Raw genomic sequence first — 23,726 nt, 5'->3', positions numbered from 1 at the left:
GCCATTCTGTAAGGTGCTCTAGACACTAGCTCCGTCCTTAGTGCCAGTAGTAGTAGTAGGAGTAGTAGAAGGAGCAGCAGGAGTAGGAGCAGTAGTAGCAGTAGCAGCAATAGCAGTAGCAGTAGCAGTAGTAGTGGATGTGGTACTAGGAGTAGTAGTAGTAGTAGTAGTAGTAGTAGTAGTAGTAGTAGTAGTAGTAGTAGTAGTTGTAGTAGCAGCAGCAGCAGCAGCAGCAGTCGTAGTCGTAGTCGTAGTGGTAGTGGTAGTGGCAGTGGCAGTGGCAGTGGCAGCAGCAGCAGTCGTAGTCGTAGTCGTAGTCGTAGTGGTAGTGGTAGTGGCAGTGGCAGTGGCAGTGGCAGCGGCAGCGGCAGTGGCAGTGGCAGTGGCAGTAGCAGTAGGATCAGTAGTAGGAGCAGCAGTAGTGAGTTCCCTAGGTCTCAAGGTCCTCCAGGCCTGAGGTCCTCCCAATTTTGGGCAACTTTGGACTTGTGACACTAGGTTTACTCTAAGGTGCCCCATATAGGCTCATCTTATTTAGTTTCCTAGGTCTCGAGGTCCTCCCAAGTTTGGGCAACTTGGGACTTGTCACACTAGCTTTACTCTAAGGTGCCCAATATAAGCTCCTCTAATTGAGTTCCCTGGGTCTCAAGCTCCTCGAGGTCTGAGGACCTCCCAAGTTTGCGCAACTCAGGGATTGTGACACTAGGTTTACTCTAAGGTGCTCCCATAATATAGGCTCTTCTTATTAAGTTCCCTAGGTCTCGAGCTCCTTCAAGCCTGAGGTCCTCCAGGCGAGATGTCTTCCGAGCGAGAGGTCTTCTGGGCTAGAGGTCCTCTAGGCAAGAGGTCCTTCGGGGCCGAGGTCCTCCCGGCGAGAGGTCCTCCAGGCGAGAAGTTCTCCGTACAAGAGAGCCTCCAAAAGAGTAGTCCTCTTATTGAGTTGTGACACTAGGTGTACTCTAAGGTGCCCCATATAAGCTCATCTTATTGAGTTCCCTAGTTGTCAAGGTCCTTCATGCCCGAGGTCCTCTAGGCAAGAGGTCCTCTAAGCGAGAGGACTTTCGGGCGAGAGGTCCTCTGGGCAAGAATTCCTCCAGGCGAGAGGTCCTTCGGGCGATAAGTCCTTCGTACAAGAGGTCCTCCGGGCGAGAGGTCCTCCATGGTCGAGGTCCTACAGGCGAGAAGTCCTCTGGATGAAAAGTCCTCCAAGAGAGGTCCTCCGGTCAAGAGGTCCTTTAGGTGAGAGTTCATCCAAGCAAGATGTCCTTCAGGGCCGAGGTCCTCTGAGCGAGAGGTCTCCGGGTGAGAAGTCCTCTAGAAGAGAGGTACTCTAAGCGAGAGGGCTTTCAGGATAGACGTCCTCCATGGTCGAGGTCCTACGGGTGAGAGGTCCTCTAGGCGAGAAGTCCTCCAGGCGAAAATTCCTTCGGGCGAGAAGTCCTCCGAGCAAGAAGTCCTCTGAGCGAGAGGTCCTCCGTGGTCGAGGTCCTCCAGGAAAAAGGTTCTCTGAGCGATAGGTCCTCCATGCCTAAGGACCTTTATGAACCCAGGAGAAGGAATGCTCTGAAGTAACTCCTCCCTTCAGGCACTCCCAAGCGACCCTAGACATGTCGAGCTGCCAGCTACTATACACATATGTCTGAAATATTGCTGAACATAGACGATTTGGGACAGCCTGTTCTTGGGGTGAATTTCAATGACACCAACCTCTTTTTCCTTGTGTTCAGCTCTCAATGAAAGCGCCAAAATGTTGACTCATTTTTTCGTTAAATCGCCTAACACCCAAAGAATAATATTGAGAAGATTTGTGAGAGCTAAATAAAGTATATGAGATGTTTCTAGTGCCCATAAATAATGGATAGAGAGAGTTTGTAGTGGTTCAGTCCCAAAAAGATGGCCTACATCCACTTAGTCACTGTCATTGATCTTGCAAGCCATGGATTATATTTGTATTTAGCTTTTAGCTATTTGGCTCCATACAGGATGGAGAGCTCTCTCTGTAAAAAGTTGTTTCCCATTTTCTCCCTTCTTTTTCTTGGTCCCTACTCCTCTTATTTATATTACAGAGCTATGGTTACATTTTGAGTGTGGGCTTAAGTTATTGGGCTTGGCCTAAGAAGTATACAAAATTACAATTGACTAGGTCCTGGGCATGATCTGGGCTAATCGGTAATGATACTCCAAAATGGGTAGAACAAGCTTAATCTAGTTTAGTTCTCCTTTTTAATGATATTTTATGTTGTACTTTTCTCTTTTAACATTGTACTTCAGTATTGTAAGGGAGTTAAATAAATGCATTGGTTATCCGTGTCTTTGTATTTTTAATATCTTTTCATTTTTTAAATTTACATTTGTACATTAAAAAACCAATTGCCTTAAAGAAGTGGATTTGAGCAAGCTTAATGAATTAAATGAGTTATACTCATTTTTTGTACTTTATATCATTTTGCCACATATAAATAAATCCAAATAAGATTTGTCCAATCAATTAATAAGCTTTAATGTGTTTGTCAAAGTGGTAGTTCCAATTCCTTCTTATAAAAGGAGATGGTCTTCTCCAGGGATCCTTCCAACACATCAGATGCTAAAATCACACAAAGTTTTACAAATGTCATACTATCCATTTAGCATAGATTTAACACCACAGAGTTCGTGGATCATTTGTGATAGTTGTCGCACAATGACAATTGATTTTTCCTTGACGCTAGGAAAAAATTGTAGTTGTTGGACAATACTGGAGGAGACAAACCAAATAATCATGGACTTACAAGCACAACTAAGCATCCAGAAGAAACTACTCGATGTACTCAAATAGAAAGGTGAATTAATTAGGAGATGACATTACTAATCTTCAAAAAAAAAACCATTTCCAAATGCACGGGGAATCTTTTCAAAGTCTGATTACTCAGTGATTAGGTTTGGTTTAATTTTTCCAGTTCCACGAAAAAATCATCTTTTGATATTTACTTGTGTATTGAAGTACTGAGACCTTGTTTAAGGGCACTACATGTAAGTTTTTCTATACTTTTATATATGCATGATATAGATGCATATTACGGGAAATGGTCATAATTACACGTGTTATTGGTGTTTTTGTGGTTTGTTATTAATCGTTACTAAAGCCAATACCACAAACTTAAAATTTACTTTATAATTAAAGACCTTATATACATGAGGAACATATGTTTAAAAAGCAATACATATTTTAATAAATTAATGTTTGACGTCACTAGGATATCTCCTGACTAATCTCAAGGAAACTATCACTTAACACAACTTAAGATGTGGCTTGGGTTTTCTTTGGTATTTAGTCATTGTTGTACTACCTAGTTCCATCATGACGAACCATCTTAAATGGTTATTTTGTATTTAATTTTTAAAAGGTCATACTGACACTCTTCCCTTTTAATGTCATTTGTAGAACATTGTCATAATGTATTAATGTGTTTTCAATAACTATTGGAAAATGTTCTCTAACATCTTATGTCGAACGTCATGTCAAGGTCAGAATTTTCATATATGTGAAATATATGTCCCCTTATAACGGGATATGTAATTAATCAAAGATGTTTTTTAATAAAAATATTTTTTTAATTTAAAATACCTTTACGAAACTCATTTCTAGTGATGTACTAAGAGCTTGTTGAAGCGCACAACGTATATGTTTCCCATACCTTTATGGAAACTACCATACGTCATATCAAGATCAATGTATCCATATCTATGAAATATATTTCCCATTATTACAAGAAATGGTATTAATTGAATATGTTTTTTTATAAACAAATTATTTTTTAAATTCAACACACCTTTAAGAAAATCAACCCCATGCGATGTACTGGGACCTTTTTCAAGTACACTACAATTATGTTTCCCTATACCTTTATGGGAACTATCATACATCATGTCAAGATCAATGTATCCATATCTATGAAGGTATTTCCAATTATGACTCGATATGGTACTTTTTAAAGAGGTTTTAACTTTACAAATTATATTTTAATTAAATTTACACAGTAGACAATTAGACAGCCTTAAGAAGTAAACTCTACTTTACGTCACTATATATAAGGGGACACTATTACATTTTTTTTTACCCTAAACAACATTACTGAGTTACTTAGGCAGATACCCAACATATTTTCTCCATTTAAATATGGATCCTAATATCCATTTCAATCTTTTTTAAGGGAAGTCATACCCGTCCTCCTCCTCCTTCTGTTGGGAGGAACACCCCGTTAAGGCCTTCACGTAGTCCTAGACTATGTACGACTTCCTTAAATGGTTGTTAAAATTGCATGAGACTTGAATCCATTCTATAAAAACATATGCACTTACAGTGAGGCCAACAATTTAGACTCCCAAACAAGAGAGGAAACCCTCCAACTTACTAACTTCTTGTACCATTGCGCTCGATTTCTGCAAGATGCAAACATGGCAGCAAGAAATGTTGAGCATCACATTGATATAGATTAGCACCAGTTTACCTCCTCTAGTGGCCTTACCATATTGGTTGTCGTTCATTTTCATTAGTAGCTAGATTAGCACCAGTTTACCTCCTCTAGTGGCCTTACCATGTTGGTTGTCGTTCATTGTCATGATTTACAGTGATGCGGTTTAATAGTTCAGTTTTTTTGGATCTTCATTTTCTATATCCTTTGGTTATCTCTTATTAAGTTCCATTCAAACATTGTTATAATATCTGGTATTTTAGTATTTTCTATAAACTTTTGAAACTCTTATGATGTAGAAGTTACTTTGGGGAGCTTATTTTACGATAAAACATAAAGTATTGTGAAATCACACTCTTAAACTTTATAATAATATAATAAAATAAGAATACTAGATTAAATGACTAGTGAAACCATGGAAATAAACACGCAAATAATTTAGAGGTCTTATGTCTGGCCTCTACATAGAAATGAGAATATGAAGAAATAAGAACATAACAGAAAACATAAGTCACCGGTACAGTACATTACACTATATTACGTAGTACACTATCTAGTTTTTTGGAGTTAAACCATTGGCTGACTTCTCCTCTTCTGCATCCTCTTCCTTTGCTTTTTCTCCCTTAGGTACGCTCCCTTTGTTTCCTCCTCGTGCACGTACCTTTTCCTTCATCTCCCTTTACTTCTTCCATCTTAGGTTCTTCTTTACTCTTATGTGAAACAAATTCATGTACTTCAGAGCTTTCACCTACGTCGATTAGGCTACTAATCTGAGTAGGTTCATCATCATCAAAATCCCACATGCAAGGAAAGTCATTAACACATGTGAGTGCTCTGATTTCCTCCTGAGTGAAACAACAACCGGATTGGGCGTGAAGATGTGATGTAGAAAAGGCTTCCACAAATGATTCATAATGAAGGATCTTAATTGAGGGATCTAACCCTAGGTTTTGATTGATTGTAGCTTCATAACTCCCATATATACCTTCATTTGGTCCATTGAAAACCACCCAATAACCAGCCCTACTCATTTCAACAGCTACCAAGTCAAGAATGACAAAGAATATATTAAGAAGAATAGGCTAAATAGAAAATAATGACTTGAATTCAGCGTAAATCGGACACTGTCTCGGAAAGAATTTTATAAGCTTCTACCTCTGGTCGTAGTACGTAAGAAAACCCTAATTTCGTACTTCTTGTTGACTGACTCTTTAACTTAGAAAAGAACCAATTACACTGTAATATATTTTAGATAACTAAGAATCGTACAGTTTCTCTAACCATAGGATAAATAAACAAATAGAAGTTTGTTTCAAAATTTAAACTTACTATTATACACATCTCGAAGTACTAAGCTTGTCTTATTTAATAAGCGAGGTTGGCAATATTAATATTTTCAATTAATTCTATGTATGAACTAGCAATATGAGTGAATAGAAAGGACAAACCCGTTCACAATAACCTAATATAATTTATTCAAAACAGATTATATGTAGCTAGATAAGAGAAAATAAGTTAAGTCAGTTTCATTTACTGTACGTACTAGAACACACGTCTCCATGCACTCTAATAGTTTAGTACAATGGACAAAGTTTGCAAGATCTTTAAATTTCCACCTAATGTTGTCGACTAAGATATTCACTCAATATAAAGTAGAAACTCGATAGGAAAAACCTACATAAAAAACTAACAACATATTACAAAGGATAGCATGAAAGCAAGTCAACCCAACAACTAGGACAAAGGGATTCCAACCATAGTACTTGGAGCAAGAGAAGAGCAATTTCAAGTAAGAGATCAAGCCTATTTTGAGTTACGAATTATTGCTATTAATGCATTTTCAAATTCTCGTGATTTTTGTTCAATATTACATGTAGTATAATTTATTTCTACACGTTGAATATGTCCCCCACTAATCAAAACCAAGCTAGAGAACCAAAAATGAATTATAAACTACAAACATAATTTAGAATATTACTATGATAGCTCCTAAAACTAATCATTCTTTTTCATGAACTATATCCAGCACCTTTACCTAAATATTTCAGATCCATGCCCACAAACTATGTTTCTTATGGCCTCATGTTACTGGGCCTGATCCAAAATTGTACCCCATGAACCATTCAAAAGAAAAGGTGGTATTTCCATCACATTTTCCTACAAACTATATAGTTTTCTTCACATTAAGGGTTAGGGTTAAGGTTATGGTTTTTAATGTTGCAAAATTAAAATTTTATGAAAACTAATGTGTGATTTTCAATATTTTCATTACAGATTATAGAAGACATACCAAGAACGTCCGATCTAGAGTAGGAGAACACAGTTGCACAACTAAAAATAACTAAACCTATCAATGAGATTGAAACATCTGATGCTCTAAAGCAGCTGCTTGACTCAGTAGAAAAGTGGGAAGAGTTTTACGAAATCTATGCCAAATGGACAGGTTTTAGCATAAGAAGAGATGATGTCAAACGTGTGGAAGGGCATATAACTATGCGTAGATAGTTTTGCTCCAATGAGAGTTATCAAATAGAAAACTTCTTAGAAAGGTAATGAAAAAAAGACCACACCCTCTCATTAGAACTAGTTGCCAAGTTGCATTGTGCGTGGTTAGGCAAAAGGGCATAGGCAACTGGTTATGCAAATAGTTAAGTACAATACACAACCATCAAACTGCATCAGGAAGTGAATTGCAATTCTTGAGATCCAACCGCATAGTTTTTGATTGCTTGGTGGCTCAAGTGAGGTCTATGAATAAGGTAGATATTAAAACAGCTTATATAATGGCTCATGTGGCTTTTCAAAGTGGTGGTTTTTAGAGATTTCCATCCCAACTTCGAGATGTCTATAATAGAGTGGATAGTGAAAAACGTGAAGAGAATGTAGAAACGGACTCTGAAGGGGCATTAGGCTTTCTTGATTACCTCTCTGAGAAGGATCCCAATTTCTTTGTGATATATCAGGTTGATGAGTGCAATTGTCTTGCCAACTTATTCTGGGCTGATGGAACCTCACACATGTTGTGTTTTATGCCCTTATAAAATCTTGTCAGACATGTAGCGTGATTTTATATTGTCAATAAAATAAGTATAAATCATTTAGTTTGACAATCGTATTGCTTGCTTGTTTTATTACATGATTATTGGAATAATACAAACATTTATAAAATCTCGAATATATAATTAGTTACAATTATTGTGACTGGGTCACAATGGATTATAATTGTAATTATATGTTCAAAAGAATGAGTCCTAACATTAGATCAGTACATTGGATTTTCACTGATCAAGTAATCTATGATATAATCTACTTACACATTCAGGGTGTGATGTCTTATCAAAGGAATTGACTAAGAAGATAAGATCGGATGTATATGGGTACATTGGACTAGGACCGATATTGATTATTGATAGATAAATAAGTATCATTGTTATCGAATCTAATCAATGTCACAACATTGACCATAGGTCAAGTTGATCTTAATTCCGGGTGATAATATTCTGCTAATTATATTATTTAAATTTTTTGACTTGTTCGTTACCAGCTTACCCTACGGTCTGGCCCATACTTACATCTTGGAGATTTAGTAGTGTAATTGTGTGGGAGTATTAATCATGGATATGAAATCTATAGCTTATGCATGAGAGGTGAAAATATGACTTCCTTAATAGCTTAGTCTAAAAAAGGGTAAATGATTGAGCGCTCATATCTGTGATTAAGTTCACTGATTTATCATTTACTGTGGACTTAGTGGGAGTTAAGGATAAAAAAATGAGGGGTATAACAGTAATTTGCACCTAAGTAATTCATCGATAGAGGATTGACAGACTGCAACGATTATAACAATGGATAACGTATTTGTAGTTTGGAAAATACATTCTATGAATTTAAGAGTTCAATTCCGAGTCTATAGTGGAGTCATGAAGAATTAATAAATTGTGAGATAATTTATTTAATAAATAAACTCATGAAAATTTATTGTAGCTTGTATTCATGAACCCATGGTCCCCATGTCGTCTCTTATCAAATCAAGTTTAATAGTCTCAAACAATTGATTTAATTATCAATTAGAAACATCAAATTGACTAGGTCAATATAGTGATATTTACATGCAATAAGAATTTGATAATAAAAGAGAATCCTTAGGAAAATTTATAAATATTGATAAATTGGTGTCAATATAAATAAATAATATTAAATCAAGTTTCAAATTATAATTAGTTAATTTGAATAAGGATTTAATTATTTATTTAATTAATTAGAAGATAAATAAATAAAAAGATTTTGAATTTATGCCAAATTTGAATTTAAATTCAAAATAAAGAGATTTGACCCAAATCCATTTGTGGGAGACCAAAGCCTTGATATTTTTTTTATTAATTTAATTAATTTAAATTTAAATAAAGCTCATTAAGTTAAATATATAAGGAATGTGATGTCTAGGGTTTTCAAAAAGTAAGTGAGTCTCAATTGATTCATTGGATAATTGAAAACCTACACAGTCTAATTCCCTTCTTAGCCGCTCATTCTCTTGTTCTTCCTTCTATAATTATTTCTTATGTGTTCAGAACTTGCCCATTCTTTGTTAGACTTGACTTAGAGATAGGCTTGGAAGAATTTGGCACAATCTAAGAGGTTTAGATTCTTGGCAATACCTTGCTACCACCAGGAATCAAAGGTTAGAGAATCTAAAGGTAGGAATCATTGTTCCGCTACATATTTGTAAGTTCTACATCTTTGTGTTTGTTTTAATTTATGAATCTGATGTTCATAAATATGTCATGCTATTCTATGTTTCTGTTGCATTTTTGGAAAAATAATAGGGAGCATGCATCTAGATTTAAATTCCAAGATCCTAAAATAGATTATGTTGCCTTTGGAGATGTACTGGGGTTCGGCACCACATACATGACCAACGAATACAATAAGCCTCTCATTGTTATGGTTGGTGTCAACCACCATTTCAACACCTGCATTTTTGGGTTTGCTCTTCTACTTAACGAGAAGCAAGTCTCTTACTTGTGGCTACTCAGAGTTTTCCTAGAATGCCATAGACAAAAGAAGTCGAGAATGCTAATGACTCACCAAGACTCGACCATGAAAGAATCAATCGAAGAACACATGCCTGATTTTAGACACCGACTATGCATATGGATTCTCAATCCAAATGTTTCAAAAAAAAACGTAAAGATCCACTCTTCCTTGGACCATTTAAGGATCTCATGTACAATTACTACACTGAGGAAGAGTTCAAAACAAAGTGGGTTAAATTACTTGAAAGACTTCTGCTAACAAATAATGAATGGTGCCAACAAACATATGCCACAAAGGAAATGTGGGCATAAAGTTTTATTAGGGGCACTTTTGTCGCATGAATGAGAACTATACAACGTTGCAAATCCATGAATTCAACACTCAAAAAATTCCTAGAGAAAAATTACTCCTTGCCTGAATTTGTGACCACCATAGATTTCACAGTGTCAAAGCTACGCCACATAAAGCGAAAAAATGACAACTTAAGCAAGCACACAAGACCCGAACTCCCAACTCATGCAAGATTGTTGACAACATACTATAAACAATGTGAGAAATTTTTCTCAAGAAACATGTACCATAGAGTTGTTGTCCAAATTAACATGGAGAATAATTATTTTATCGTTAGTGAGCAAGAAGATGATGAGTGGATGATCTTCACCATTGGGAAATTCCAACACCCAGAGGTACAATACACAATTCATTATTCTCAATATCAAAACTGCCTACAGTGTAGTTGCATATTGTTTGAGAGTCAAGGCTAACCATGTAGACATTTATGGGCTACCATGAAAAGATTAAGCATCAGGAGAATACCAGATTCCATTCTCATGAAGCGATGGAGCAAAGAGGCCAAGCTAAATGTCCACCTTCAATTTATCCATGCAACATCACAATAAGAAAACTTTTTTTGAGATGGCCAGGTATGGATCCCTTAATTTACAAACCAACACCATGATTTTTTATGCTTCCAAATTACAAAATCCGTACTACCATGCCAAGGAAGAAATTGTACGATTCACAAAAAAGTTCAAAGAGGAGTTTGAGTTGAACTCCAATCTAGAAGACGAGACACCACAACCAGGAAAATATAATTACAACCCCAACATTCTTAGAGACCCCGAAGTGGTCATAACCAAGGGCACATGTAATCCAAATCCACGGCAACGAGAGGGAATCCCACGAAGGCAAAAATATTGTTGCATATGTTGATCCATCATCCATGACTACCATAGGTGCCCAGAAAAGGGTCAATGCAATGCAACTTAAGACCCGGAAGTTATCAATCCTCATGTTCACCCCGGATTCGACTCACACTCTAACTTCACAGATGCATACATCCATGATCCACCAGAGTCAACACAAGAATCATACCACAATGATTTATTCTATTACTAGTTTTTCTTTATACTACTACTGCTTCTTATGCTATAACTCTAAAGACTGTTGCAGTTTGCATTTTCTATATTTTCTTATCTTTAAGTACGTTAGTTAAGAATATTGGTAACTTTGTGGCACATTATAACTTTAGGTCAAAGTTAAATTTATCTTTATTTTTTATAAATAAAAAATTTCTCTGAAATTAATCTTAAAAAATGACATTCTAACATCCTAATAACATCATACATCTTATAAGAAAAAAAATTAAAAACCAAAAATTATTATATACAATTTATTATTTTACATTTCAAGTTATTTCACCTTAAATTATTTCTACTCCAAATTACCTGAATAATATATATATTCAACAAAATTTCATATAAAAAATGTCATTTGCATGTGTTTTATTCATTTTGTGCATGTTCTCAAAACCCTCAATGTGCTTCAACACTCATCATGGTGTACTCATTTGTAATATTCAACGTTCACAATATGTGTTATTGTGTACTTTTAAAATATTACAAAACTCTCACCCATAAATGTACGCCAGTTTAGACGATAATGCCCTCCCCACTGACACTACGGACCCACCACTTGATGTACTTACGTCTGAATACTGTCACATTCTATACTTTTAAACTTTAAATTTAAAATATATATATAAAATAAAAAACACAACCCGTCAACAAAACATTCACCAGCCAGGTGCAACACAATTATAAAATCAATAAAGTACGTGGGACCCACTCCATTCGTACTACAAATTGGATTCCGTTTTTTTTCACAAACAGCACAAAACCGATCGCTTATATTTTTAATATTCCTGGATGGAGACCTTAAGTGATACAAATTTATAGTTCTAAATATTTAATCGATGGTGATTCTATTGACACTCATTTTTCTTCTAACTAGTCTCTCTAAATGAATTAATTGTTTCAAATTATATCTTTGTTATAAATTTACACAATAATATTATATTTTTTTACTCACACTTTAAACACAAAAACTAAATAACAAGTATAAAATAAATTGTAAATTTTAAAAATTTATATCTATTTTAATTTTGTTTACAAACATGAAAGTCAAATATATTGTAATTTAGTAATTTTTTATGAGATAAGTTTTTTTCTTTTTTATTTTATATTATTTATTTATATTTTGTGTTTAAGAGAATAAAAGTTAAATTTTGTAATTGATTTTTTATCTTTTTGAATGTATTATTTTTTTTTATTTTAATATAGCATAGGTGTCAAAAAAATTCGTTTTTTTTCAAATTTCTTTATAAAAAGATAATTTTCTACCAAATGAAACTTAGTAAGGAGTGTGAAAAAATAATTAAATTTTACAAAAGGTATAATTAGAAAGAGCATTGCTATATGACACTCATGATGCCCATCACCACTTTAGATTGATTGGTGCAATTTAGTATCAAGTCTCACATATTATATTTTAAACTAAAATATGTGAAATATGATACTAAATTGCACTAATAGCTGTTTGTTGTGTCAAGCACCACTAATGTCTCTTAGCATTACTCAAATAGAAATTGGCGAGTAGAGTAAAAAAGTCAGTACTATCATGAGTACCTTTTAATTAAGGAGAAATAGCATTTTTCCTCCTGAACTATGGCCTTTGTAGCCTTTTACCACTGAACTATAGAAATCATTAAAAAATGTGTCCCTTCTATTGCATTCTGAATTTTTTTAAAACAATTTGATGATGTAACACTGATGTTGTGTTAATGTAGCACGATTCCAGAGTCCAAGCAGAAAATACATGCATAAATAGTGGTCTAATGATAAATTATGAGAATATGTATCTATATTTTTAGAGCTAATGTTTGAATGTATGTACCAACAAACTCAATTTCGACTAGTTTCAATTAGTTAAATAGATTATCGTAATGCAACTATGCATGTGTCTTGTGATCACATCTAGGGGTGCACAAAAAAATTGTTAATCTGCCCCACCTGCCCAACCCATCAAAATTCGCCCGCTTTGAACCCGCCGAAATTGGGTTGGGTTGAACCCAAGCCGCCACAATATGAGTTGGGTACGGGTTGCAATAATATAGGTTGGGTCCAACCCGCACCCACTACTTTTTCTTTTGTATATTCATTTTTAGTAATAATCTAAATTTAAAAATACAACACATAAAGGGCTCATTAAAAATTACAAAGTTTGTGATCTTTTTAATATGCTTGATGAAGATATTGGATTTTGGGATATGAATCGTTGTATTTTTTATATTTATACACACATATATATATATGGTAGTCCAAAGATTTAACTTTTTTTAATGAAAGCTTTCATTGCTATGAGATTAATGATGGTAACTTAGGAATTGTATATAAAAATTTGTTTAGGAAAAATAGATGAAAAAAGAAATAGTGTTACTTGTATTGAAGGTTTAATATTAGTGAAATTTTTCATAACAAAACTCAAACTATTGAAATTATTAATGTGTGGATTGATGAGTTCAATACCATTTATAATTTATATAATTTAGATAATTATAAGAATTTTTTTTGTAAAGTTTTATATTCAAATTTGAGAAACTATAATATTTTATCAAGTTATTATTCATGATGCTATTTATGAGTAAAGATAGTATAAGTTTGAACTTTATAGTGTACAATTTTTTATTTTTTTAAATTGATAATTTTGACATTTAAATCAACTCAACTCGCCCATAAAACTGCATAAATCCGCCTAGAAAAAAACTGTCCAAACCACACACTTGTTGGGCGGTTATGGGTTGAATTTTTCTCAATTGCCAAATAAAAAAACTGCACAAACTGCCCAAAACCCGCCAGTCGTGCACCCTTAATCACATCAACAAACTATTTAAAATATATATATATAATACAACAGAAGATGTGTGTTTTTAACGGATCTTATGGTTTGTGGGGATTTTTGACACATACAAAAATTTAGGGGACAAAACTCTACAAGATTATAATTTGAGGGAAGTAAATGTTATTTGTCCTTTAATTAATTACAAAAAAAAAAGAGTTTGATGGGAAGAAAAATACCAGTAAAAAATGAGAGTTTGAGTGTTGTGGTTAAGTGTACGAAAATGGAAAACAAAACGTACAAATACAGCTTCCGTCTACAGTAACTGGCAACAAGAAGCCATCATTTATGACTTTCCACTAATCCATGGACACAAATAGTCAGCCTTACTCCTACCACTGCCTATAACGCGCGAGCATTACATTCGCCTCATGGTCTTCTTCACTGTTAACTCCACTCTGAGTCTCTGGGCACTCTTTTATCCTCACTTTTTATCCGCGTGAGATTTAGTAACTGCGGAATTCGTGTGGGGAACACCCCTTCTTCTGCTCTAATTCAAGATTGGTTTTTTATTAACTTGTTAACCCTTTTGAGCATCGCTGGCTTTTTTCTAACTCCGGTTTGTTTTAATAATAAAAAGAGATATTGTGGTATAAGTGCTGTAATTCCGTCTATTTCTATCAATAGGGTCTTTTTTTTTAGTGGATCATAAATAACATATGTAGGCTCCAGATTATATGTTTAATTTTAAAGTTTAAATTAAATAAAAAAAATACATTTTAAAATATTAAAATAATATAAATTAATTCTAAAAACTAATTAACAAGTCTAAACTATTAAATATGTGAATATCTACTGATTAAAAAACGGGAAATTTTAGACAGTATGTGTAATAACATACTTAATTTTTTTTAAATGCCACCATAAAATAATCTCTCATATATATGCCATTTTAAAATTTTGGACAAAAATACCCATATCAACCGAGACCCCTCACCTTCTCTCTTCCCAGCCAAACCAAACTCTTTCCTCTTCCCAGCCAAACCAAATTCCCTCTTCCCAACCAAACTCTCTCATTTCTATCTCATTATTTTCTCTCGGGTCACATTCTCACCATCTCAGGCGAAGCTCTCTCTCTCCCCACAGTCGTCGTCGCCACCGTCTTCTCCATCTCCGGCCACGGTAAGGTAAGACATTCGGTTTTCATGTGTTTTTTTAAAAAAAAAATTGAATCGTAATGTATAAATCGATGAAATGGGTTTGATTGTTAATCTTTATTTTGCAAAAAATGTAGCTTAAAATGGGTTTGATTCTATGTGCATTCTGCAAATTCTGCAAAAATTTTGTGGGTCGATGTTCTTTCGATTCCACATCGATGCTCCATCGATGACATACAGTGAGTAATCGATGCTCCATCGATGGTATATCGATGCCATGTCGATTCTTTCATAATCGATGGTTTATCGATACCACATCAATGCATAATCGATACTGAAGTATAATCGATGCCACATTGAGTCCATATTGATGCTGAACATATATGGCATCGATGCGACATCGATACACCATCGAAAATAACATCTCAATTAGATGTTCGCATCAGCATCGACATGGCATCGATGGAGCATCGATGTGGACTCGAAAGGCTGCATCGATGTACCATCGAAAGGCCATCGATGGTATATCGATGCTACATCGATGCCATGTCGATACTGATGCATAATCGATGGCAAACGATGGTTTATCGATGCCACATCGATGCGATATTGATGCTGAACATATATGGCATCGATTCCATGCTCCATCGATGCTATTTTGATGGTACATCAATCCCATTTCGATGACAACAACAGATTGAGTATTTTTTATAAATTCAACTAATTCTTTTTTTTTTTGGATATTTTGCAGATGCCACCCAAACGTATCCCACCACTTGAGATCCCTATGGAGGATCATTATGTCGGTCGTATGACCTATAGGGGTTCCGGGAGGTTAACAAAATTGAAGAAAAGATTTGAGGAGCATGGATTGTTGGGGAGGGTGAATGAGTCTGTTTTTGGACCATTCTTCACAGCCCCTCCCTTTTCGTTCTTTGGGGCATTGGTTCACACACTACTTTTGCGGAAGGTCAAGTCTCCGCGTGGCGATGAGGTGCACTTCTTGATGGGCCCAAACTTATGTAAGTTTGGGGTGCACGAGTTTGCCATTATCACCGGCCTGAGCTGCTCCTGTCCACCACTTGCCGTTGACATTGAACCTCACATTACTTCCTCCCGCCTAGTTGATACATATTTCAGTGTGGAACCCGAAAAAGACATTCGGTTCAGTATCTTGGAACGAGCTTTTAGTATGTGCGATGTACCTGATGATTTGTACAAGCTCGGTTTGTTTACTTTGTGGAGGGGATACTATTGGGCGCTGAGAACGACAATGCTATTTGGCGAGATTCATTGTCGATGGTCGAGGATTTAGATTATTTTGAGAAGTATCCATGGGGATCCCTTTCATTCGATACAACTGTGAAACAATTCAATAGAGATATGAAAGCGATTGGTGGTACAATACCAGGTAAGAAGGCGAAGAAGATCACTGAGGTGGAGTCTTCTAAGGGTTTTAAGGTGGAGGCAAAGTACACTTGCAAGGGGTATCCACCAGCCTTGCAATATTGGGCGTACGAGACGATTCTTGATTTACAGAAGGAACACGCCAAGCCCTGTGGATTCAAGTTCCCTAGGATGCTACAGTGGGAGAGCATAGGCCAGCTGAAGCATTTTCATTTGAAGGATGTACATGCGAGGAGACATGTAAGTTATAATACATTTAAATAATTCAAGAAATTTTGAATTATACTAATCAACTTATGTCATTTCTAATTTGAATGTTGTGTTTCCATTACAGTTGTCATGCATTTCTATCCTAAGGCCTCGACCAAATGAGCGAGACTTCTTTGATGCCGTATATCAGAGGACAGAGGGGGATGCTCCTAGGTATGCGATGCTGCAGAATATGATCCAGCCTGCACCAGAGGATGGAAGACCTTACGATCCTGAGGCAGAGGCTGTTGCGGTGGCTGAGATAGCCGTTGAGGCTGGCATATTTGTGGAGGATGCCCCGACAGAGTCTGCTCCAGATACTAGTACAGAACCTACTTCTGCTCCTGCTCCTGGGGCTTATGAGGAGGTGTTGGGTGAGATAGCCAGACTATCAGGTGCAGTGGACGATGTTAAGGCCACTCTAAGTATCGTCCTTAAAAATCAAGAAGTCATATTAGAGAAGCTGGCAACACTAGGTGGTATACCTACTCCTGCACCTACTCCTTCACATACTCATGCACCCACTCCAACAGATGATGTAGAGTACGACATTCTCCCCTCATGTTACGAGCCTTCTGTTGGAGAAGCCACACCTTCTCAGCCAGTGCAGACGGTCTTAGGTACGACTAATCCATGAGTTTTTTGTTTGTTTTAAAAAGATTAGATACTAATTGCTCCTTTACAGGTAAGCGTACTAGACAGAGACCAGTAAGGTATGAGGACTATACTCCAGCAGCCAAGAAACCAAAGTTCAAGGACCCAGTTACGATCCTTCCTTTAAAGGTGTTGGATCAAGATATGTTGACAACTTTTAACCGATGGGTACTCGGTGAGATTGATAACAGTAGACCGAGGAAGTTGGAATGTTGTGATGGGACCCCTGTTTGGTTCTTGAAGTTGAAGGTGGCAAAAGAATGGTTGGCAGAAACTGTAAGTCTCTTATGTTTGTTAGAACATTTATCTCATTTTAACAATCCACTCTTCCTTAACGTTACTCTATTTATTTGCAGCATCTCGACGCTGCGAATTATCTTATACGGAGACGTCTTTTTGAGTTGCCGAAGACGTACCCCGTGAAAGCCACCGTACTTGATTCATCATTTGCACAATATATTCCTGCCAGATACGAGGAATTCAAGAAAAATGGCAAGACTTACCAATGGGACTCGGACATTCTTGATTTCCTGAAAGGAGATGCCAAAAAGTACAAGAAGCCTTGGGGTGATTGCAACGAGGTCTACTTCCACTGGTGCATGGAAAATCGGCACTGGGTCCTTTGCGAAATAAATTTCGCTGATTGGATGATCACTGTATTTGACTCAGATCATTCTAACTTTAGCCATAATAAGTTGTCTGAGTTGATGGAGCCTTGGACTAGGATGCTTCCATCTTTACTCAACGCTTCTGGTATGTTTAAAGGACACCCCAAGTTGAAAATAGCTAGACCGAAGATCACCGTTCCAAACTTTGATTGGCGGCACATGTCCACTGATATTATCCCACAGTCTAGAACCAGGTAGACGTACTAAATTCAGATTTTCAATAATGTTCTCCTTTAATTTTCAATACACTCACAATAAAGATTTCTTGGTTTCAGCGGAGATTGCGGTGTATTCGCCATCAAACACTTGGAGTTCATTTTTGGAGACATTCCCTTATCATATGCCATCGAGGACAACATTCAGTACTTCAGGGATAAATTATGCATCGACATTTTTTATGAGAATGTGTACCCTTGATGTTAGAACATTTATTTTGATTTCGATGACACACAATAGTATATTTCTCCTTAGTATTGTATATAAAAAATGTCATTTCGATTAACAAAGTCCATTAATACACAAATATAAAAAGTAACAAAGTCCATTAATACACAAATAAAAAGAGTAACAAAGTCCATCAATACACAAATAAAAAGAGTAACAAAGACCATTAGTACCCAAATAAAAAGTTTAACATTGATGCCATAAATTTCAAACACGAACTTTACAAGTTGCCCTATTATGGCCTAGACCTCCACAAGTGCTGCACTTGCGTGGAACAACCAATTTATCTCCATTGGAAGGATGGCGTTTCGTCTTAGGCCTACCTTGTTTCTTCTTTGGACGACCAACCGGGTTTTTCTGCGCAGGTGTTCTCACTGTTATTGTCATAATGTCATGTGGAACAATCCACTCTTCCTCGTTACCAGTAGGATGTATAGATTCTGTGTAAGAGGACCTCCATGTCTCAATTTTATAGTAATCTGAACACAACGAATAAAAGTTCACCCCTCGCTTAAGGGATCCAAATAGTGCATGAGCACATGGGATACCAATAATCTGAAACACACCGCATGTGCATGTCTTATTCAGGAGGTCGACTTCACCATTCAGCTCACCATCTAACACATGGAACTCATGCCTCCCTATTGCATAAGGAATCAAGAATTGAGCTTTCTCAGCCATATCCACCAAATTTTTCTCATAGGTCGGTGCAAGAGTGGTAGTTGTCTTCTCGCTAGTTTCTCTCCTATTACAGAACCAGGACTGTAGTGTGAAGCGAATAAATTCGACGAATGTAGTTATCGGAAAGCTCCTAGCGTCCCGGGTCTTATTGTTGAAACTTTCAGCGTAATTGCTTGTCATTATATTATACCTAGTATCCAAGAAAACTAAAATTTAATAGTAACATACATTTAGAAGATTTCATAAATTAAAATACAATTGACAATGACATATCTATTTCCAGGAAAGTAAGCACGGGACCACTTATCAAAACCCATTCCTTCTAGGTATTGAGCAATGGCTAGGTCTTTTGATTTGATTTTTTCGAAGTTAGCGTGGAACTCGAATTTCCTAAAAGCATATGCCGCATTATACATCAACACATGACAATGATCAGTCTTGAATTTAGCAACCACATTCATACTAATGTGGTGGTAGCAAACACCGTGATAGGCATCGGGGAAAATAGTTTCCAAGGCATGTGTAATACTTGCATGCCTGTCAGATAAAAACGCCAGGTCCTCGACTTCCCCAATCGCTTCTTTTAGCTTTGACATGAAATACTTCCAAGAATCATGATTCTCACTATCCACAATACCAAATGCAACTGGATATAGATGGTTATTTGCATCCAGCGCGACTGCACATAACATCTGTCCACCGTATTTTGTCTTTAAAAAGGTACCGTCCACACATAACACAGGACGACATGTACGAAACCCTCTTCTACTAACTCCGAGTGAGAAAAAGCAATATTTGAATCGATCTTCCTCAGTGACAAAATCTGTCAACATCCCGGGATTTTTCTGTTGAAGCATGAACAGGTACGATGGTAACTTCTGATAGGATGCTTCCAGTGTCCCTCTGACATAAGAAAGAGCCTTCTCTCGGCATCTCCAAGCTTTTCCATATGACAAATCAATGCCATAATCATTCTTAATGTCCTCTCTTATGTTGTTTTCCATGTACGCATTCGATCCAGTCTGATATTTTTTCTTTATGCAATGACCAATAACCCAAGGTGCAGCTTGGCGATGGCCTTTATGTCAGAGGTCAAGTGAGCAAGTGTGTTTGTTGGTGAAACGAGTTATCTCGAACATATCAGATTTATGAATTCTCTTCCCCCTCAATCTCCACCCACAATCAGGATCCTTGTAAGTGATATACCAAACTTCAGTACCTGACTTCTTCACCACAAACTCGAAGTTCTGCTTCATTGCATACAAGTGTGCCTTCGTCTTCAACTCTAACTTGTTCTCAAAAACTTTCCCAACTTCTATTACTCCACAACTCACCCCAGATAACGCGGGGATAACATAAGAGGGGCATGGGATATCTTCAGCAGTATACGCTGGAGAACTCCATCTATTTCCATCATCTTGTGTAGTTGGACGACTGCTCTCTGATCCAGCAGTCCTCCGTCCTTGGCTTTCTTGATGACTTGGCAATGGTCGTACATTTAAATTATCTACTTGAACCACATGTAGCATCGACAACTGATCCTCTGAGTTATCATCAGAACTACTGCACCCCTCAACACTTTCATCATCATCACCAAAAAGGGCAACTGGATCGTCATTGACATAAGGCTCATACTCATACCCATCATCATGCGGGAGATTTGTTGGGGGAAAAAAAGTTTCATTATGACTAGGACCTCCCATTCATACACTTGGCCCAGTAGCTGTTTGTGGAATAGCCGTGCATGATTGATTATGATTTTCCATATTAACACTCGCTCTAGGAGATGGATCAATAAGAGCAATGTTCTTTGCAATCGAACTAACGCATAAAGGAACCCGATGTTTTAAGGACTTTGAATTTTCAAGAATAAGAGCACTAACTCCTTCATCATCTGTGATTTCAATGGGATCTACACTAAAATCATTGCATGTAAACGGCACTTCCAACTTTAAGTCAAACAATGACCTATCCACTTTCAACTTTGAATACAACTTCTCCAATAATTCTATGTAACCAACATCAATTGGTACATGTATTATAGTGTTCGAACCAGCTTTGAAATTCCATTTTTCTCCTTTCTGTTCCCAAACACCGTTGTAAGAAACAATTATATTAACTCTGGAACCTGCAAATTTACAAAAAAAAAAACATAAGAAAATTATAAAAATAAAGTGTAATCTATGAAGAATCGATGGTAAATCGATGCCTATGAAAATCTGTATTGTAGTTCAAAGTTGATGCCACATCGATGACATTTCGATGCATCATCGATGCTGATGGTTGCCATTTCGATGCGATACCATTTCGATGCCACATCGATGCTACATCGACGCTGAACCAAATAAACATATATGGCATCGATGGCATTTCGATACACTATCGATATTACATCGATACTAACGTCGAAATTCGCCTCAGTATCGATATGGCATCGATGTGGCATCGATGCTGATGGTTGCCCTATGTATGCGATTCAATTTCGATGTAATATCGATGCCACATCGATGCCATATCGACGCTGAACCAAATCAACATATATGACATCGATTCAATATCGATACACCATCGATATTACATCGAAAATATCATCTAATTTAGATGTTCGCATTAGCATCGACATGGAATCGATGGGGAATCGATGGAGCATCGATGTACTATCGATTTTGGAAATCTCAGATCTGAAGAACAGTTCAAAAGTTGCAGAAAAAAATACAAACTCAACTGCGGAACAGTTCGAATCTAATATCTAACTATGGCATTTCATATTCATAAGTAAATTAATGAAATGATACTTACCCATGATTTTTTCTCTTAAAAACGCCAAGAAACTTCCAATCCGTTCCACCTCCGAGCTGTGAAAAAATGGAAAAAATGGCTGTAAATAAGAGATGAGAGAAAGAGATAGAAATAGTGAAGTGTTAAATTTGAATGAGGAGAGGAGGAGGATATTTGTGTCCAAAATATAAAATGGGGCATAATATAAGGAGAATTTTTATGTTGTCATTTAAAAAAAATTAAATATATTATGATGCATAAAGGGTAAAATTTCCCTTAAAAAACTAAATTAAAATAATAACTTAATCCAAAATTTAAATCTAAATTAAAACCAAAATCATAATTAATTTAAAAAAAAAAAAGACTAAAACTATAACTTTTTCATTGACATCATCAAAATAGAGGAAAAAAACCTAGTTATCAACACAGAAGCCAAACAATAAAATTCATTATTGTGTTTGAATCTCAAATAGAAAAGAGAAAAAAAAATCTATACAAAAACACCATATTTGAATCTATACATATTTGAATCTAAATTCATTTGAGAAATGGATATTAACACCATAGACAGATTTGATTTTTTTAAAGCTGCCATTACTAATCAAACAACTATAGCAGATGATTTAGGGGAGCTACGAATTTCTTGGTTGCTAGAAGATTTGGGCTGAAGTCGACGGTGAGACAAAACAGATCTAAAGGCTTCAACAAAGACGGAGTTCGCGAGCTTGACAGGTTAGATCTACCACAAACTTGCAGGCGGAATGGGGTCGCGGATTACTGGGCACGACGAATCAGTGATCGAGGATGGGGCTTGGCAGATTACTGGGCACAAACACTCTCGATCGTGGCTGAGAAAAAGAAGGAGAAGAAGTTTACAAAGAGAGAGAGAAGAAGAATAATGTTTCTTTTGTTTTAATTTTTTTATGCTTTAAGTTGATAAGTTTTAATGATTTTTAAATGAGTTTTTATTATTCTTTTCATTTTTAAATAAGCTTTTTTGTCAAAAAAAAAATCAGCTTTTTTTTAAATTGATTTTTAACTATTTTTTAAATTTAAAATCTAATAAACTAATTTTAAAAAATATTTATAAACTGAATCAATCACGAATCAATCACGAAGACATATATTGGCACCTAACAAAATGTAATAAACGAAGACTAATGAAATTGCTATTTTGTTCACTTAGGTACTTTACCTACTAAAAGAATATTAAGTTCAAATTCTTCAATATTGAATACTTTTGCCTCAAATATTCATAATAATAATAATTTGACATTATTATCTTCTAAATTTTACTATACTCACTCAGTACTCACACTCAATAGGGGATCAACACTGTAAAAACATGTAAAATGGTTGTGTTTCAAATGACACAATTGCCCATGCACTTACTATCATATATTTTTCATATTTAAGTTGTGATACTATTAATTAACCAGATGAAGTACGTATACTAATTTAATTGTAGTGATCTAAAATATAGTGAATTTTTTTTATCTATTTTTTGGAAGTTATGTGGTAGGTAATACTTCTTCCTCTACTGTTAGAGCACACCCTCTCTATGAGTATGTAGAAGCGATTTTACTCTAGTTTTTTTTATTTATTTTTTACAAGGGTGTTATTTAATTGTAACAAACTTCTCGTAAGTTTTCGAGAAATTCTAAATAATTTACAATGTTGAATACAGAGTTAAAACAGTTGTTTTCACACGCTTATAAAATATATAAATAAGTATGTGTGCGTGCATGCAACAAGCTATTTGAACTATGTTTTCAGTACTCTAAATTATTTTAAATTTCTTGAAAACTTGCAAGAGCTTTGTTGTAACTACAATGAACACCGATATAAAGAAAATAGGATGAAAATGCTCCCATGTACCCATACGGGGAGTGTACTGGATCGGTAGGCTAAAAAAGACTACCCTACCATCACTATAAAAAACGTGACTTTTGCCGGCGCATTTTTGCACCGGCAAAAGTCATGATTTGCGCAGGCAAAAGCTAGATGGGCTTTGCCGACACATTTTT

At 35.8% G+C, this 23,726-nt stretch overlaps 4 protein-coding genes across 5 annotated transcripts; 2 read left to right on the top strand and 2 right to left on the bottom strand.

The window, feature by feature from the left end:
- The first annotated feature begins 14,704 nt into the window (after window positions 1-14,704).
- Window positions 14,705-16,417, top strand: LOC133796843 (uncharacterized). The gene is made up of 2 exons (XM_062234526.1): window positions 14,705-14,848; window positions 15,570-16,417. The coding sequence occupies exon 2, from the start codon at window positions 15,570-15,572 to the stop codon at window positions 16,131-16,133; it is 564 nt and encodes a 187-aa protein (XP_062090510.1). The 5' UTR covers window positions 14,705-14,848; the 3' UTR covers window positions 16,134-16,417.
- Window positions 16,418-16,561: 144 nt separating this feature from the next.
- Window positions 16,562-17,623, top strand: LOC133796834 (uncharacterized). Its single transcript, XM_062234513.1, has 2 exons — window positions 16,562-17,404; window positions 17,485-17,623. The coding sequence occupies exon 1, from the start codon at window positions 16,656-16,658 to the stop codon at window positions 17,109-17,111; it is 456 nt and encodes a 151-aa protein (XP_062090497.1). The 5' UTR covers window positions 16,562-16,655; the 3' UTR covers window positions 17,112-17,404; window positions 17,485-17,623.
- Window positions 17,624-18,279: 656 nt separating this feature from the next.
- LOC133796820 (uncharacterized) lies at window positions 18,280-22,723 on the bottom strand. Of its 2 annotated transcripts, none has more exons than XM_062234492.1 (3): window positions 22,336-22,723; window positions 21,721-21,776; window positions 18,280-21,049 (listed from the first exon to the last, which is right to left on the bottom strand). In XM_062234492.1, the coding sequence occupies exon 3, from the start codon at window positions 19,923-19,925 to the stop codon at window positions 19,152-19,154; it is 774 nt and encodes a 257-aa protein (XP_062090476.1). In that variant the 5' UTR covers window positions 19,926-21,049; window positions 21,721-21,776; window positions 22,336-22,723; the 3' UTR covers window positions 18,280-19,151. The 2 variants fall into 2 exon arrangements, with proteins under 2 accessions (XP_062090476.1, XP_062090485.1); XM_062234501.1 differs by having other exon boundaries at window positions 22,336-22,718.
- Window positions 18,448-19,101, bottom strand: LOC133819475 (uncharacterized). Its single transcript, XM_062252742.1, has one exon. It carries the CDS (start codon window positions 19,099-19,101, stop codon window positions 18,448-18,450), a length of 654 nt encoding a protein of 217 aa, XP_062108726.1.
- Window positions 22,724-23,726: the final 1,003 nt, after the last annotated feature.

The sequence above is a fragment of the Humulus lupulus genome, chromosome 1, assembly GCF_963169125.1.
Source record: "Humulus lupulus chromosome 1, drHumLupu1.1, whole genome shotgun sequence".
NCBI classification, from domain to species: Eukaryota; Viridiplantae; Streptophyta; class Magnoliopsida; order Rosales; family Cannabaceae; genus Humulus; species Humulus lupulus.
Note: the sequence above shows the minus strand (reverse complement) of the source record. Positions and strands in the feature narration are given on the sequence as shown.